Raw genomic sequence first — 18,289 nt, forward strand, 5'->3', positions numbered from 1 at the left:
TGCCCAAAATATGAGCTCTAACCACTTTTAGGACTCATATTCTTGCAAATCACTACACACAAAATATTTCAGAGAACTCAGGTCCCTGGCATCTTTTCCATGAGAATGTAAAATGAAGAACATTTACTTATGGCAGAAGAAAGCATTTGAGTTCTCTCAGCTTTGAAATTTTTTTAACTTTAAACTAGCATATAAAGAAAATCAATACCAAAATTTTGTGGAAAAAAATACTTCAAAAAATAAAGTCCCATACCTAGGGTGTTTTTTTTTTTTTTTTTGAAAACTTCTGTTTAAATAAAAGATTTAGAGAAAACATAAAGCTATTCTTTTCTACAAGAAACACTGCAACATTGCAAATATTAAAACTCAATTTCAGTAAGTAAAATTATGGTATTACAGTTTTATGATGCTTAATCTAACAGCAACAAGAAATGCAGATATTGGCTTTGAAATGATTACTACCAACTTACTGTGAAATATGCCCATTTTTTTCATATGTGAATGATAAGTAATATATTTAACAGAGATGTAAATCATAAAACTTTCTCTACCAAGTCTATTTCACCATAGAATGTGATTAGGATTAGAAAATAGTAAACTTATTAAGTGTTAACTCTGTGTTATATGCTACTCAGAGACTATCATAGATCATCTCAGTCCCCCCAAAATAACAAGCTTACAAAATATAGGACGGACTTGTGTTTGCCAGTGGGGAGGGGGAGGTAGTGGGTTGCATTGGGAGTCTAGCATTTGTAAATGAAAACTGCTGCATTTGGAGTGGATGGGCAATGACATCCTGCTGTATAGCATGGGGAACTATATATCTAAACACTTGTGATGAAACATGATGGAGGATAATGTGAGAAAAAGAATATATATGTGGGTCACTGTGCTATACAGAAGAAATTGATGGAACATTGTAAATCCATCGTAGTAAATAATTTAAAAAAATAAAGTGTCAAAAAAAGGAAATAAAATAAGTTTCTCTAGTTCTGTCACTGTAAGGGAGAGATATTGAAGCAGGCAAAAGTTTCTTTCTGTGCAGCCAGCTGCCTACTATGCCCAGAACACAGAGTATATAGCCAAGAGCAAGTAGACTACATTCTCTTCCTAAATGAGGACACTCTTGAAAAATGAGTCTTCTCATCATTCTTAACAGCAACACATTTGAAACTAGTCCTAACTGATAAATACTTGTCCCTTGACCTTGCAGGTGATCGACCCCATGAACATCTCTGAGCCAGATTCCAGCTTTGCTTTTGTAAGAGAATTTATACTCCTAGGTTTTTCTTGTGAGTGGAAGATTCAGATCCTCCTCTTCTCACTTTTCCTTACCACATATGCTCTGACCATAACAGGCAATGGGGCCATTGTTTGTGCGTTATGCTGTGACCGGCAACTGCACATCCCCATGTATATGTTCCTGGGGAATTTCTCCTTTCTAGAAATCTGGTATGTCTCATCTACAACACCCAAGATGTTAATCAACTTCCTCGCAGACAAAAAGACCATCTCCTTTGTTGGATGCTTCCTCCAATTTTATTTCTTTTTTTCTTTGGGAACAAGTGAATGCTTACATTTGGCTGTCATGGCCTTTGATTGGTACCTCGCTATCTGCCGTCCCTTGCACTACCCTAATCTCATGACTGGGCATCTCTGTACCAAACTGGTCATGATCTGCTGGGCTTGTGGGTTTCTGTGGTTCCTTATCCCCATTGTTCTCATCTCTCAGATGTCCTTCTGTGGATCAAACATTATTGACCATGTTGTGTGTGTCCTAAGACCACTATTTGCATTGGCATGTGTCTCTGCCCCAGCAACTCAACTGCTTTGTTACACTGTAAGCTCATTATTTATCATTGGTAACTCCCTCTTCATCTTTGGATCCTATACCCTTGTCCTAACAGCTGTGTTATGGATGCCTTCAGCCACTGGGAGACATAAGGCCTTCCCCAAATGTAGGTCTCATTTGGCTGTGGTATCACTGTTCTATGGATCTCTCATGGTCATGTATGTGAGCCGAGGACTGTGATATTCTGCTGGGATGCAGAAAGTTGCAACTTTGTTCTATGCTATGGTGACCCCACTCTTCAATCTCTTCATCTATAGTTTCTGGAATAAGGAGATAAAGGCAGCCCTGAGGAAAGTTCTGGGGAGCTTCAGTGTATTCTAAGACATATTAGATGACCCCTCTATGATCATGTCAGCAGAGTCTGATGAAAACCAACCTGAATTATATCATTATCCAAATCTTCAAATATGGGTCTAGTGATATTAATTTATGTCAGCCTATGAAATTAAGAATCTATGGTGCCACTTATAAAGTGCTGAAGTTATATAAATAAATGGAAGTGTGGGGTTCCTCTTTGGCACTTAGACTGCATATTAAATAAGAAATGTACCCATTTGGATGTTGTTCAAATAGTTCATTTATCAGTGATTAAAAACTATCTTGGTGTTCCCATTGTGGCTCAGTGGTTATGAATTTGACTAGTGTCTAAGAGTATGCAGGTTCGATCCCTGGCTTTGCTCAGTTAGTTGAGAATATGGTGTTGCCATGAGCTGTGGTGTAGGTTGCACACACAGCTTGGATCCTACTTTGCTGTGGCTGTGCTGTAGGCCATCAGCCGCAGGTCCAATTCGATCCGTAGCCCCAGAACTTCCATATAAAACAGGTGCAGCCTTTAAAAGCAAAAATAAATTTAAAAAATAAAGGATAAAAAAATTTAATTAGAAAAACTCCTTTTACATGATAATTTGCATTAATAGTTCTGTCATCCATCAATAAAATCATAATTTTGTCATTTTGGTTGTTTACTTAGCAAGTTATAAATAAAGGAAGGAAATATATTCTTTTCTGACTGTGGTTCTTGTATATGACTTTATTATTTTTGTGACATGATCATTACTGGTAATTAAACCCTAAAAACAATCATTGATTGGCGTTCCCACTGTGGCACAATGGGAACGAATCAGACTCGTATCCCTGAAGATGGGGGTTTGATCCCTGGCCTCACTCAGTGGGGTAAGGATTTGGCTTTGGCATGAGCTGTGATGTACATCACAGATGGGGCTTAGATCCCATGTTGCTCTGGCTGTCATGCTTGATGCTTTTCTTTCACTGTCTGACTAACTTCACTTAGTATGATAATCTCTAGATCCATCCATGTTGCTGCAAATGACATCACTTCATTCTTTTTATTGCTGAGTAATATTCCTTTGTATATATGTACCACATCTTATCTACTCCTCTCACAGTGGACATTTTGGTTGCTTCCATGTCTTGGCTATTGTAAATAGTGCTGCATTGAACACTGGGATACATGTATCTTTTCAAAATATGGTTTTTTTTTTCCAGATGTGGGACTGCTGGGTCAAAAAGTAGTTATATTTTTAGTTTTTTGAGGAACCTCCATACTGTTTTCCATAGTGGTTGGACCAGTTTACATTCCTACCAACTGTGTAAGATGGTTAGCCTTACCCTGATTTTTCACATGGAGTTAAACTCCTTTAACGTTAAGTGAGATAAGACATAGTTAGGATTAGGCAAGAAGCTTCCTTCTCTCTTCATTTCCTTCCCTTCTCTCTTTCTTAGGATTCTTTGCAGTTTCCTTCTCATCTGCCTGTCTCTTAAATACTATTAAAATGAAATTTCAACATTTTAAATTATAAAAACAATAAATCAACATGTCCTACATTTTAGAAAAATGTATACACAGTAACATACACACACACACCTATTTGGTCTCCCCTCAACCCCACCCCATGGGCTCTTACTGTATATACTATTTTGAAGCCTAACTTTTTTCATTTTATATTTTTTACTTTTATTAAAGTACAGTTGATTTAAAATGCTGTGCCAATTTCTGCTTTATAGCATAGTGACACAATCATACATATACACACATTCTTATTTTTCATATTAGATATGAAAGAGATTGGATATAGTCCCCTGTACTGTATACTAAGATCTCATTGCTTAACCATTCTAAAAATAAAGAAAACTATTTCTTTTCAATGTGAGAAGTTCTAAAGCTCCTTATCAATCTTACTTACCAGTACTCTGCCATAAAATTTCTCACTTCTCTAGTCCATTGAGGATGTTTTCTAACCCTATACCCTTATCTAGATTACATGACTTTGAATTTTCCTGAGATCAAATAGGGAAAGGGCTAAAAAAGAACAGGTCATAAAGGCAAGAAATATTTCCACCATAGCGTCAGACTCACTACCTTGGGTTCATAAGTTAATATGTTCATGTAGCCACCGGTTTTTATGATCTCATACCCCAATCACAATGACTGCTTCACAACCCTTTCATAGTATAACATTACAACCTGTATATGACATTTTTTCAAAGCCAGACTGTACTCCAGAGAGAGAGAGAGAGAGTGTTTAGTAACAGTAAAAAGATAGAGTTCTTTTTTGTTTGTTTCTTTTGTAAGCATTTAAGTTTTCAAATGAACACAGCAAGGTGATGTTTAAAAGTAATTGTGTTGAGTGAGGTATGCCCTCATACCAGTCAGAATGGCCATCATTAATAAGTCTACAAATAACAATGCTGGAGAAGGTATGTAGAAAGGAAAACTCTCCTACACTGTTGGTGGGCATATAAATTGGTATTACCACCATGGAAAGCAGTACTGAGATTCCTCATAAAATTAAAATTAGAATTACTAGCAACCCACTCCTGGGTATACATTCAGAAAAAAATACAATACAAAAAGATGCATGTACTGTTATGTTATAGAAGTGCTATTCACAGTAGCCAGGACTGGGCAACAACCTAAATGTTCATCAACAGAGGAATGGATTAAGAAGATGTGTTACATACACACAGTGGAATACTACTCAGCCATAAACAAGGACAAAATAATGCCACTTGCAGCAACATGGATGCCATTAGAGATTCTCATACTAAGTGAAGTAAGTCAGAAAGAGAAAGACAAATACTGTATGTCATGATTGGGGGGGGCACTTTTTTTTAGGGTCACACCCACGGCATTTGGAGGTTCCCAAGCTAGGGGTTGAATTGGAGCTATAGCTGCCAGCCTAGGCCACAGACACAGCAATGCCAGATCCAAGCCACATCTGTGACCTACACCACACAGCTCATGGCAATGCCAGATCCTTAACCCACTGAGCAAGGCCAGGGATCAAACCTGCAACCTCATGGTTCCTAGTTGGATTCCTTTCTGCTGGGCCACAATGGGAACTCCCTATTTGTCATTTATATGTGGAGTCTAAAATATGGCACAAATGATCCTATCTACAAAAAGAGAAACACACTTACAGACATGGAGAACAGACTTATGTTTGCCAAGGGGGAAGGGGGAGGGAGTTGGATGGACTGGGAGTTTGGAGTTAGTAGATGCAAACTATAATATTTAAAATGGATAAACAATAAGGACCTACTATATAGCACAGGGAATTATATCTAATCTCTAGGGATAAACAATGATGGAAAATAACATGAAAAAAGATGTGTGTGTGTGTGAATGACTCTGCTGTATAGCAAAAAATGACACAAAATTGTGAATAAACTATATTTTAAATTAAAAATTGTGACATCCTCTGAGAAAATGAAAAAGAAAGTCCATATTTTTTACCTTGAAGTATGAGTTATGGCGTTTGCTAGCTGCCTTTAAACACTTGTTAATCTGACCAAACACTGAATCTCCCTCAACTGCTACTAATTCCCTCACAAAGTAAAATTTATTTCTAAAACTGAACATTATGTATGTTCAAGATTCTGTGAAAAGTAAGAGCATGGGCACATGGGAAAACAATATTACAAGAAAAGATAAAGGGAATGTATTAGTTTCCCAAGTTTGTCTTTTGCGGGGGGGGGGTCACTCTCAGCATATGGAGTTTCCCAGGCTAGGGGTTGAATCGGAGCTACAGCTGCTGGCCTATGCCACAGCAACACCAGATCCGAGCCATGTCTGCGACCTACACCATAGCTCACAGCAACACTGGATCCTTAACCCACTGAGCAAGGCCAGGGATCGAACACACAATCTCATGGTTCTGAGCCAGATTCGTTTCCGCTGTGCCATGGTGGGAACTCCTAGTTTCCCAAGTTTAGATGTGTAACTTTTCCACGACTGGGTTTATTCTTATGGGAAACACTGAAGGGAATAATAATTAATATTTTGAGCCACTTGTTTTGTGCTAGGCACTATGCTAGGTACTTTTATATAAATGACTTTATTTAACAACTCATGACAACCCAAAGAGTCAATTCATTATTACTGCATCTCCAATATACTAAGGATGAAGCAGGCATAACGAGTAACTTAGATGGAGATGGTATTTGATGACATGCAGGCTAACTGCAGGACCCATACTTTTCTACTACTGTAAAGGAGAAGGGCCAACACTCTGGAATCAGATGGATTGATTTCAAATCTAAGTACCATCACTAACTATATGATCTTATGCAAATTATTTCATCTGTCTTTTTTTACTTTTTTAATTTAAAAATTGAGCTAAGGAGAATATTTTAATTACAAAGTGGCTGTGATGAATAAATGAGAATAATCAGAAAAGCATCTTGCACACAGTAGAATATAATTGATGTCAGTTAATATTATCGATATCTTCCATTATGACAACCATCTTTTACAAAATACTTTGATATACTCTATCAGTTCATCCTCACAAATTCTGTGACATAGTTCAAGTCAATATTCTCATGCTCATTTCATAGATGAGACCCAAAAAACCAACTGTGTTTTCCAAGATCCCACAAGTAGAGAAAGGAAGCAGTTCAGCTGACATCAGTACCAGTAGGAACTCTGCTGTGCCACACTTTCCCTCCTGGAAACTATGGCTACATCTTATGTAGCTACCTTTAGATCTACATGGCAATGCAGATAAAAAAGCAGCATTTATCTCAGAAGTGAATCCTGTAGAGAAAATATGCATGTAGGAGAAACAGAGTGGATTTATTTTCAATTGTTTTAACACAGAAACTAGAGAAATTACATGATGTTTTAAATAATAAATATATAATAGGTAAAATATGTTCCTGAGTAAAGAACACAAATCACGAAATACTATTATTATATAAGCTTACTTAATACAGAGTGATGGTATTCCAGGTAATTTAGAATCTTTTTACATCTTTTGTGTTAATATCTGTTTATATCCTAATCTTTCCATGAACATGAGCATTTCATTTAATTTACAAAGGATGAGAGCTCAATAATTAATGTTTAGAATAGAACATGTAATTCATTACATGTATTTATTTTTATTAATATATAGTTGATATACAATGTTGTGCCAATTTCTGCTGTATAGCATTGTGATGCAAGCATATATCTTACATGTGTATGTATATATATATATATATGTATGTATACAGTCCATTTCTTATATTGTATTTCATCATGGTCTACCGGAGATATGAGATATAATTCCCTGTGCTATACAGTAGATCCCTATTGTTTATCTATTCTAAATGTAATAGTTTACATCTACTAACTCAAAACTCCCACTCCCTCGCACTTCCTCCACCTCTCCCCTGACAACCATGTCTGTTCTCTATGTCTATGAGGGTGTTTCTTTTTGTGGATAGGTTCATTTGTGCCATATTTTAGATTCCATATATAAGTGACATATGGCATATGGCTTTCTCTTTCTTACTTACTTCACTTAGTATGAGAATAGTTGCATCAATGTTGCTGCAAATGGCATTATTTTGTCCTTGGTTATGGCTGAGAAGTATTCCATGGTATATATGTCCTCTGTCGATGCACATTTAGGTTATTTCCCTGTCTTGGCCATTGTGAACAGCACTGCAATGAATATGGGGGTTCATGTATATTTTTAAATTATACTAAAACATGTAATTTAGAACAATGCTTTTAGACATATTGCATACCTAAGCTTACTCTCTGTTTTAAGCATTAGGAAATGACTCTGCTGCTGTCTGTGGTAGGCTTCATAGAACATGCCTTTCCAGAACTTCTCAAAAACTTTTCCATGTGAGGTCACTTTCTGGAGAGAAGTAAACTTGGCCCCCAAGTTCTTCTATTTCTCTCAGAATCAGCTCTATCTCTAAAGGAAAGAGGCATTCCTAGCAGCAAACTGGTTTTTATAGTTTTTGGTCTCGATGCATATAACAAAAAGAAAAGAGGAAAGAGACATAATACAATCAAATGAACCTCCAATGAATTTACCCAAACAAGAACATTTTCACCAGGGCCCTACATGTTTCCCTCTCTCACCTAAATGCCTGCTTACCACTAGTACAGAGCCAGTTTTTCCTTAAAAGAGAGTTTTAAGTATTCTTTAACACCCACCCTTTATTACTTCCATTTTTTAAGAAACATTTTCAAATGTCTTTACTTTTTAAAAAACATAAGCCATTTATCTATCAAAATATATACTTCAAATCATCTTAAAAACAGAGCTATTTTTCAAAATGATCATTTGACTGTCTCAAAGGAGCTTAGAATCCAGAATTTAAAAACTAAAAGAAATAATTACTTTTTATTGGATAATTCGATTACTCCATATTTTACCCACTTCAGTGATGGAAACAAAAAGGAAACTCAGGAATATCCAGGGACTCGGAATTGTTGTATGTATTAGACTTAGATTCAGCTGCATGTAATAGAAACCCAAGTAACAGGAACTCATGCAAGATAAAGATTTAGGTTTTTCCTCATGTATCAACTTCTATAGGCAGATGGTTCATGGCAGTCCATAGGCAGACAGTTCCAACATATCCTCAGGGACTCAAGGCCTCCAGGCTTTTTGATAAATCCTTCCTTAGTGAGTGTGTGTGTCTGTGTATAAAATAAAGTATATATAATATATACTCATTATATATATATATTCATTATATATAGTATAAATACTGTGTATATATATTCACTAAATATATTCATCTTCAAAGTCACCTTATCTGAAAATGGCAGCTGAAGCTTCAGACAGCAAGCAAAAAAGCAAACTATATTCCACTTATATTTTTGATGGGCCAGACTGTGCCACATTATGACTTCTATATACAAGGAAGGCTGTGACATGTGACTTTTCTACAATTCCTTTTCTTCTTTCTTTGCCTCTCCACTCCCAGCCTCAGTTTAAAGGTCAAGTTCTCTCCAGGAAAATTACGGATTCATCTTCAATCTTCCTGCTACAAGGGGCTTAATTTTGAGGCCACAGGTGACATCATCTCCAACATATCCAGCAAGAACCTGGAGGGACTGAGGTGGCTAAAGACCCTAGACCTGGGCTGGCACCAAAGTAAGGTGCTGAGGGCAGGTTGGCTCTCCTCTCTTTTCTGCCCTCACCTCATTGAATATCTCAGGCACCACTTAGAGGGTGTCTCAGGCAGGCAGCTCCACAGTGCCCTGAAGCTGAGCCATCTGCAGCTGGGTTCTCAGGAGATCTTGGAGTTCGAGGCTCCCTGGCCTCTAGCACTGCTCAGCTTGGAGGCCTGGGCGGAAGCTAATAACATCAAGTGTAGGGTCCTCACTAGAGAAACCTGCTGGTTCTTCAAGAATCTTACTTTGCAAACTTCCTGTATTTTGTTGCATCCAGACAACACCACAGTCCATTTCCCTTCCCTTGAGTCACCTCTCTACGTGAGGCTGCAGCCCTTACATATCCTCTAGCCATCCATCCCAGTGACTCTTCCCATAGCCTCTGCTCCTGGAGCACTTGCAACTGTGTTCTGACTGTGATGGTACAGAAGCTCTGCACCTATTTGGGATTCCCAGGCTGCAAGTGCTGGACCTGAAGGACCTCGATGTGCTCTAGGAGCCAAGCTCAGTGAAGCTGGATGTGCCCCTGGAGGAGCTGCCTCAGTTACAGATGCTGCCAAGGAGAAACTCAAACCTCAGCAAACTCTCTGTCACCAGCTTCAGAGGCTTGGCCTCCTTTGGCTGATGCTGCTCAACTCCACTCTACCACCTTTCAGTGATCTCTAACCTATGACAACTTCTCCTGCTACAGAGTTAAAATAAGCAAACATGGAAAATATCTTAACAATATGCCAACATATGATCTACTCCCAAAAATTGTTTCTAAAGAAAGAAAAATCACATTCCCATAAAATTATAAGTGCCCCCAAAGAGAAGGAGAGTTAGAGTACACTGATTGAAATTGAGTATCATACACCCATTAAAATTCATGCTACAAGGATTGTGTATTTCTGTGGGAAGAGACTCATGACATAATATTAAACAAAATTATTGACCAACTGCGTGTCCTATGATTCCAGGTTTGAAAAAGTAGCACATGTACCTAGTACATGAAATATGTGGAAAGAGAGAAAGACTAGAAATATAGACAAGAAATGGCCCTAGAAATGGACTCATGGATGATTTAAACTTTTTATATATTTCTGTTTTATTCATTTTTTCTAAAGCAAAAATGCATTACTTCCAAATAATAAAAATAATAAATTCTCTTTCAAAGGAAAAACTTTACACCTGAAACTAACACAGCTTTCTAAGTCAACTATTCTCCAATGATATTTATTTAAACTTAGAGTTCCTGTTGTAGTTCAGGGGAAACAAATCTGACTAGTATCCATGAGGACGCAGGTTCAATCCCTGGCCTTGCTCAGTGGGTTAAGGATCTGGCATTGCCATGAGCTGTGGTGTAGGTCGCTGATGAGGCTCGGATCATTGCTGTGGCTATGGTACAGGCCAGTAGCTACAGCTCCAATTTGAGCTCTAGCCTAGAAACCTCCATATGGCAAAGGTGCAGCCCTAAAAACAACCAAACAAACAAAAAAAAAACAAAAATAAAAACAACAAAAAAGATTTATTGAAACAAACAAGAAAAAAAAATGTCAAAACACTTAGTGTAGGCTAGTTTAAATAATTCTCTGTGGTGGTACAATGGGAGCTTTAGAGAAAGCATGAGTGCTGAAATCTGGATAAATAGAGGTAACAGAGTAAAAAGCTATCACAAACAATCTATTTCAATGACCATCTGTCATATAAATGAGACAAAGATAGTTTCTACATATTGGCTCCTCCATTATTTTCTTTTCACAGCAGGTTAAATTCTTTGAGTTCTCAAGCCCACAGGGGCCAATTTTTTTTTTTACATATAAAGCTGCTTCATACTTGGTCCAAATATGCAGCTTTTTAGCCATTTAAGAGCCTGCCTGCTTTTTAAACAGTGCCCAACATCTGCTGGCCATAGTGAAGATAAAGAACCCAAGTTAGTGCAGACCCTTCAGAAATCTTTGACATAGCATTTTCATTCTCATCAACTGACATCACCTATCTCTGTTCTTCCTCTTTCTCCTGGGAGTTCCTTGGCCCTCTTCCCTTTCTGAGTAGTGACCTCCATGCCTAATGGCCTCTGGAAGGTCTCCTGCTGTGAGCAATTTCCCCTGCATGCAGATATGTCAAAGCAATGTCCCCAGATAAAAGTATTTGCACTACTGCCTCCTCAGGGGCAAACCTTTTGACTTGTTCAGACTGGAAATCCCATGAATACTCTACATATGCCTAGCAGGACTATCTCTGGTCAAACTAAGAGGACACTCAATTGTTGGCTCAGAGAGTGAAAGAATTCTACAGACATTGTTTTTTTGGAAAAAATACCAATTTCATTATTAAAGTTGGACTATTTGTAGTCCCATGGTATAACTCTGGGACTTTGCAGACCAAGCCACAGTCCATAATTTCCTTTTCTGCTATCAACTAATAACCTTTAGAACATAAAATTAATATTCACCAGTGTTAATAAAAACTTCAAGTTCTCATTAACCTTACTATTTCCCATTACACTTTTTTTTATGACATTGAGGTTACCTGGATAGGTTTTCTTTTTCTTGACATATCTTAAATACATGTAATCAAATTTCAATATGGAAAGAAATTTCCTTCTGATACTTAAATACCCTCTACCACTTTCTCAGTCTTTATCTGACAAAATTCATTATTGGAACTAGTTTTACGAAACAGCTCATTTCATCACTGGATAGGATTCTGCTTCGAAGTTATTCTCCACAATAAATTACCATGTGTCAGGAGTTTCCTTGTGGCTCAGAGGATCAAGCATCCAGCTTTGTCAATGCAGAAGCTCAGGCTGCAGCTCAGGGTTTGATCCCTGGCCTAGGAATGTCCACAGGCCATGTGCACAGCCAAAAAAAAAATACAGTGTGTCTACCTATAACTTCTAACTTCTACTTTTAATTTTGTAACTTGAGGATTAAATGGGAAATTTGAACTGCTGTGTTAAATTATCACCCCTCCTTTATTCCAATGGAATCATTTATTTTCCACTTTTAAAATTCCAGTCCTTTCCACTGATACTCTTTTTAGATACTTCTAAGCCCCTCTAAGATATTTCCCTCTAAATTCACTACACTTTGCCCGAGTTCTTCTTAAATAATGAGACCCAGAACTAATAAAGGGTTCTATATCTGATAAAGAGATGTCTACAATAGAGATTAAGCAGAATTAGATCATTACCTTCATTTAAATATATATTTTTTTCTTTTTGTCTTTGAAAGGCATCACCACTGGCATATGGAGGCTACCAGGCTAGGGGTCATATTGGAGCTATGGCCTCCAGCCTACACCACAGCCACAGCAATGACAGATCCAAGCCACGTCTGCAACCTACACCACAGTTCATGGCAACGCTGGGTCCTTAAGCACTGAGCAAGGTGAGGGATCGAACCTGCAACCTCATGGTCCCTAGTTGAATTGATTTCCACTGTGCCATTATGGGAACTCTACCTTAATTTAAATATCTAAAGTCACATTATTAGTTTTGGCAAAGATACTGTGGATTTAAATGTTTTCCTTTCTGCAGCTGAAGGGAGATTGCACAGACAAATTCACAAAAAAATGTGGAGTAACTTTTCACCATCAAGTATGAATGGAACAGTTGTTACAGATCGAAAAATCTCAAATCAACACAGCATACAGGGCCTGGTATAGGTGTAGAACTGTTGGAAGAATGGCACAGGTAGATAAAGACTTGGAGAGAGATGGGATTTAGATGGCAGAATAGAAGGACTGGAGCTCAACTTCTCTCCTAAAAATAACAAAATTCACACCACACCAAAAACCTATAAAAATGAAAAGACAGAGAACTACTATAACTCAGATGAGGGAGAAAGGAAAAACCCCAGAAAATCAGCTAAGCATTGAGGAGATTTTTAGCATCTAGGAAAAAGACTTTAGATTGTTGATGCTAAAGATGATGCAAGACATTGGAAATAAACTGGAGGCAAAGATGGATAATTTACAGGAAACACTGAGCAAAGAGATACAAGATATAAAACTTAAGCAAGAAGAGGTGTATAATACAGTAACTGAAATAAAAAATTCACTAGAAGCAGCTAACAGCAGAATACAGGAGGCAGAAGAACAAATAAGTGAGGTGGAGGACAGATTAGTGGAAATCATGGAAGCAGAACAGAAAAGAGAAAAAAGGTTGAAAACAAATGAAGACAGTGTAAGAGAACTCTGGGACAATGGTAAATGCACCAACATTTGTATTATAGGGGTGCCAGAAGGAGAAGAGAGAGAGAAAGGGACAGAAAACATATTTGAAGAAATAATAGCCAAAAACTTCCCTAACATGGAAAAAGAACCACTCACTCAAATCCAGGAAGCACAATGAATACCACATAAAATAAACCCAAGGAGGAATACACCGAGACACATATTAATCAAACTGACCAAAATTAAAGACAAAGAGAAAATCTTGAAAGCAGCTAGGGAAAAGAAACAAGTAACATACAAGGGAACCCCAATAAGGTTATTGGCAGATTTTTGAGCAGAAACTGTACAGTCCAGAAGGGAGTGGCATGATATACTTAACGTGATGAAAGGAAAAACCTCCAGCCAAGATTACTTTACCCAGCAAGGCTACATTCAGATTTGAAGGAGAAATCAAAAGTTCCACAGATAAGCAACAGCTAAGCAACCCTAGACCTGCTTAGCAACAAATACTAAAGGAACTTCTTTAGGCAGAAAAGAAAAGGCCACAACCAGAAACAAAAATACCACAAATGACAATGCTCAGCAGCAAATGCATATATACAGTAAAGATACGAAATCATCTATACAGAGTAATGCTACCAAAACCATAAATCATGAGAAGATGAGGATACAAATGCAGGACACTGGAGATGAACTTGCAATTAAGAGAACAACAACTTAAAACAATCTCATATATACATGGACTCCTATATCAAAACTTCAGAGCAACTCCAAACCAGAAATCTACAACTGACACAGAAACAAATGCGAAAAATCAATGCAAGTACAACACTAAAGATAGTCATCAAACTAGAAGAGGAGAGAACAAGAGAAGAAGGGAAGAAAAAAGAGCAACAAAAACAAATCCAAAGCAATTAATAAAATGGCAATAAAAACTTACCAATAATTAACTTAAATGTTAATGGACTAAACACCCCAATGAAAAGACATAGACTGGCTGAATGGATACAAAAACAAGACCCATATATATGCTGTCATCAAGAGACCCACTTCACTTCTAGGGATACATACAAATTGAAAGTGAGAGGATGGAAGAAAATATTCCATGCAAATGGGCATCAAAAGAAAGCTGGAGTAGCAAAACTCTTATAAGACAAAACAGATCTTAAAATGAAGAATATTTTAAGGGACAAGGAAGGTCACTACAGAATGATCAAAGGATCAAACCAAGAAGATATAACAATTGTAAATATCTATGCACCCAACCTAGGATCACCACAATATTGAAGGCAACTGCTAACAACCTTAAAAGGAGAAATCAACAATAACACAATAATAGTGGTGGACTTTAACACCCCACTTACAGCAATGGACAGATCATCCACACAGAAAATTAGTAAGGAAACACAGGCCCAGAATGAAGCATTAGACCAGGTGGACTTAATAGATATTTATAGAGCATTCCATCCAAAAGCAACAGAATACACATTCTTCTCATGTACACATGGAAAATTCTCTAAGATTAATCACATCCCAGGCTATAAATTAAGGATCAGTAATTTTTAAAAAATTGAAATCTTATCAAGCATCGTTTCTGACCACAACACTATATGACTGGAAATCAACAAGAAAAAAACTGCAAAATATATAAACAAGTGGAGACTAAACAACATGCTACTAAACAACCAATGGGTCACTGAAAAAATCCAAGAGGAAATTTAAAAATACCTAGAAGCAAATGACAACAAAGATATGACACTCCTAAACCTTTGGGATGCAGCAAAAGCCATTCTAAGAGGGAAGTATATAGCAACACAAGCCTACCTCAGAAAACAAGAAAAAGCTCAAAAAAACAAGCTAACTTTTTATCTAAAGCAGCTCGAGAGAGAAGAACAGACAAGACCTAAAGTTAGTAGAAGGAAATAAATCATAAAGACCAGAGCGGAAATCAATGAAATAGAAACAAAGAAAACCATAGAAAAGATCTATGAAATGAAAGCCTGGTTCTTTGAAAAGATCAACAAAATTGATAAACCCTTAGCCAGATTTCCCTAGAAATAAAGATACAGGACTCAAATCAGTAAAATTAGAAATGAAAAGGGAGAAGTAACAACAGACATCACAGAAATACAAAGGATCATAAGAGACTACTATATGCAACTATATGTGAATAAATCAGAAAACCTAGAAGAAATGGACAAATTCTTAGAAAGGTACAATCTTCCAAGACTAAACCAAGATGAAATAGAAAACATGAATGGACCAGTCACAAGTACTGAAGTTGAAACTGTGATTTAAAAACTTCCAACCAACAAAAGTCCAGGACCAGATGGCTTCACAGGAGAATTCTGTCAAACATTTAGAGAAGAGCTAACACCTATCCTTATGAAACTATTCCAGAAAACTGCAGAGGAAGGGACACTCCCAAACTCATTCTATAAGGGCACCATCACCCTGATACCAAAACCAGACAAAGATACCACAAAAAAAGAAAAGTGCCTTTCAATTTCACTGATGAACATCGATGCAAAAATCCTCAACAAAATCCTAGCAAACCGCATCCAACAATACATTAAAAGGATTGTACATCCTGATCAAGTGGGATTCATCCCAGGGATGCAAGGGTTCTTCAATATCTGCAAATCCATCGGTATGAAACACCACAATAACAAATTGAAGAATAAAAACCATATGATCCTCTCAATAGACACAGAAAAAGCCTTTGACAAAATCCAACACCCACTTCTGATAAAAACCCTTCAGAAAGTGGGTATAGAGGGAACCTACCTCAACACAATAAAGGCCATATATGACAGACCCACACCTAACATCATTCTCAATGGTGAAAAGCTGAAAGAATTTAATCAGGAATAAGATAAGGATATCTTCTCTCACCACTACTATTCAACATAGTTTTGGAAGTCCTAATCATTGCAATCAGAGAAGTAAAAGAAATAAAAGGAATCCAAACTGGAAAGAAAGAAGTAAAACTATCACTATTTGCAGATGACATAATACTATACCTAGAAAATCCTAAAGACTCTACAGGAAACTGTTAGAGCTCATCAATGAATTCGGCAAAGTCACAGGATACAAAATGAATACACAGAAATCTACCGCATATCTATATACTAACAATGAAATATCAGAAAGAGAAATTAGGGAAACAATCGCATTTACCAACACATCAAAAAGAATAAAATACTTAGGAATAAACCTACCTAAAGAGACAAAAGACCTGTAATCTGAAAACTATAAGATTCTGATGAAAGAAATCAAAGAGGACACAAACAGATGGAAAGACATACCATGCTTTTGGATTGGAAGAGTCAGTATTAGCAATATGGCTACTACCTAAGGCAATGTACAGATTCAATGCAATCCCTATCAAATTACCAAGGACATTTTTTCATAGAACAAGAACAAAATATTTTAAAGTTTGTTTGGAAGCACAAAAGATCCAAAATAGCCAAAGATATACTGAAAAAGAAAAATGGAGCTGGAGGAATCAGGCTCCCTGGCTTCAGACTATACTATAAAGCTACAGGTATGAAAACGATATGGCAATGGCACAATGATGCACCTGTAGATCACTGGAACAGGATAGAAAGCCCAGAAGTAAACCCACACACCTACAGTCAACTAGTCTATGATAAAGGAGGCAAGAATATACAATAGATCAAAGACAGGAGTTCCCGTCGTGGCTCAGTGGTTAACGAATCCAACTAGGAACCATGAGGTTGTGGGTTTGGTCCCTGGCCTTGCTCAGTGGGTTAAGGATCCGGCGTTGCTGTGAGCTGTGGTGTAGGTCACAGACGCGGCTCAGATCCCACGTTGCTGTGGCTCTGGTGTAGGCCGGCAGCTATAGCTCTGACTCAACCCCTAGCCTGGGAACCTCCATATGCCACAGGAGTGGCCCAAGAAATGGCAAAAAAAGGCAAAAAAAAATAGAGAAAATAAAGCTTGTTCAATAAGTGGTGCTAGGAAAACTGGACAGCCACATGTAAAAGAATGAAATTAGAACACTCCCTAATACCATAAACAAAAATAAACTCAAAGTGGATTAAAGACTCAGATAGAAGACCAGATACTATAAAACTCTTAGAGGAAAACATATGCCAAACAATCTCTGACATAAACAACAGCAACATCCTCTCTGATCTACGTCTTAGAGTAATGACAATAAAAACAAAGATAAACAAATGAGACTTAATTAAACTTGAAAGTTTCTACACAGCAAAAGAAACCATAAACAAAACAAAAAGACAACCTACAGAATGGGAGAAAATATTTGCAAATGAATCAACAGAAAAGGGATTAATCTGCAAAATTTATAAACACCTCCTACAGCTCAATACCAAAATAACAAACAACCCCATCAAAAAATGGGCAGAAGATCTAAACAGAGAGTTCTCCAAAGAAGACATATGGATGGCCAAAAAACACATGAAAAGATGTTCAACATCACTAATTATTAGAGAAATGCAAATCAAAACCACTATAGGTACCACCTTACACCGGCCACAATGGCCATCATCAAAAAGTCTACAATCAATAAATGCTAGAGAGGATGTGGAGAAAAAGGAACCTTATTATACTGTTGGTGGGATTGTAAATTGGTGCAACCACTGTGGAAAGCAGTATGGAGATGCCTCAGAAAACTAAACATAGAACTACCATTTGATCTAGCAGTCCCACTCCTGGGCATCTATCCAGAGAAAACCATGACTTGAAAAGACACATGTACTCCAATGTTCACTGCATCACTATATACAATATCCAAGGAGATGCAAAAAACCTAAATGTGCATTGACAGAAAAGAATGGATCAAGAAAAAGTGGCACATATAC

The 18,289-nt window shown here is 37.3% G+C and overlaps 1 protein-coding gene across 1 annotated transcript; it reads left to right on the forward strand.

Annotated features, from left to right (window-relative positions):
• The first annotated feature begins 1,201 nt into the window (after positions 1-1,201).
• On the forward strand, positions 1,202-2,173 carry LOC125136733 (olfactory receptor 11H12-like). Its single transcript, XM_047797526.1, is given in 1 exon segment — positions 1,202-2,173. A coding segment is annotated over 1 exon segment (948 nt). The 5' UTR covers positions 1,202-1,225.
• Positions 2,174-18,289: the final 16,116 nt, after the last annotated feature.

This window comes from Phacochoerus africanus, chromosome 9 (assembly GCF_016906955.1).
Source record: "Phacochoerus africanus isolate WHEZ1 chromosome 9, ROS_Pafr_v1, whole genome shotgun sequence".
In the NCBI taxonomy this organism is placed as follows: Eukaryota; Metazoa; Chordata; class Mammalia; order Artiodactyla; family Suidae; genus Phacochoerus; species Phacochoerus africanus.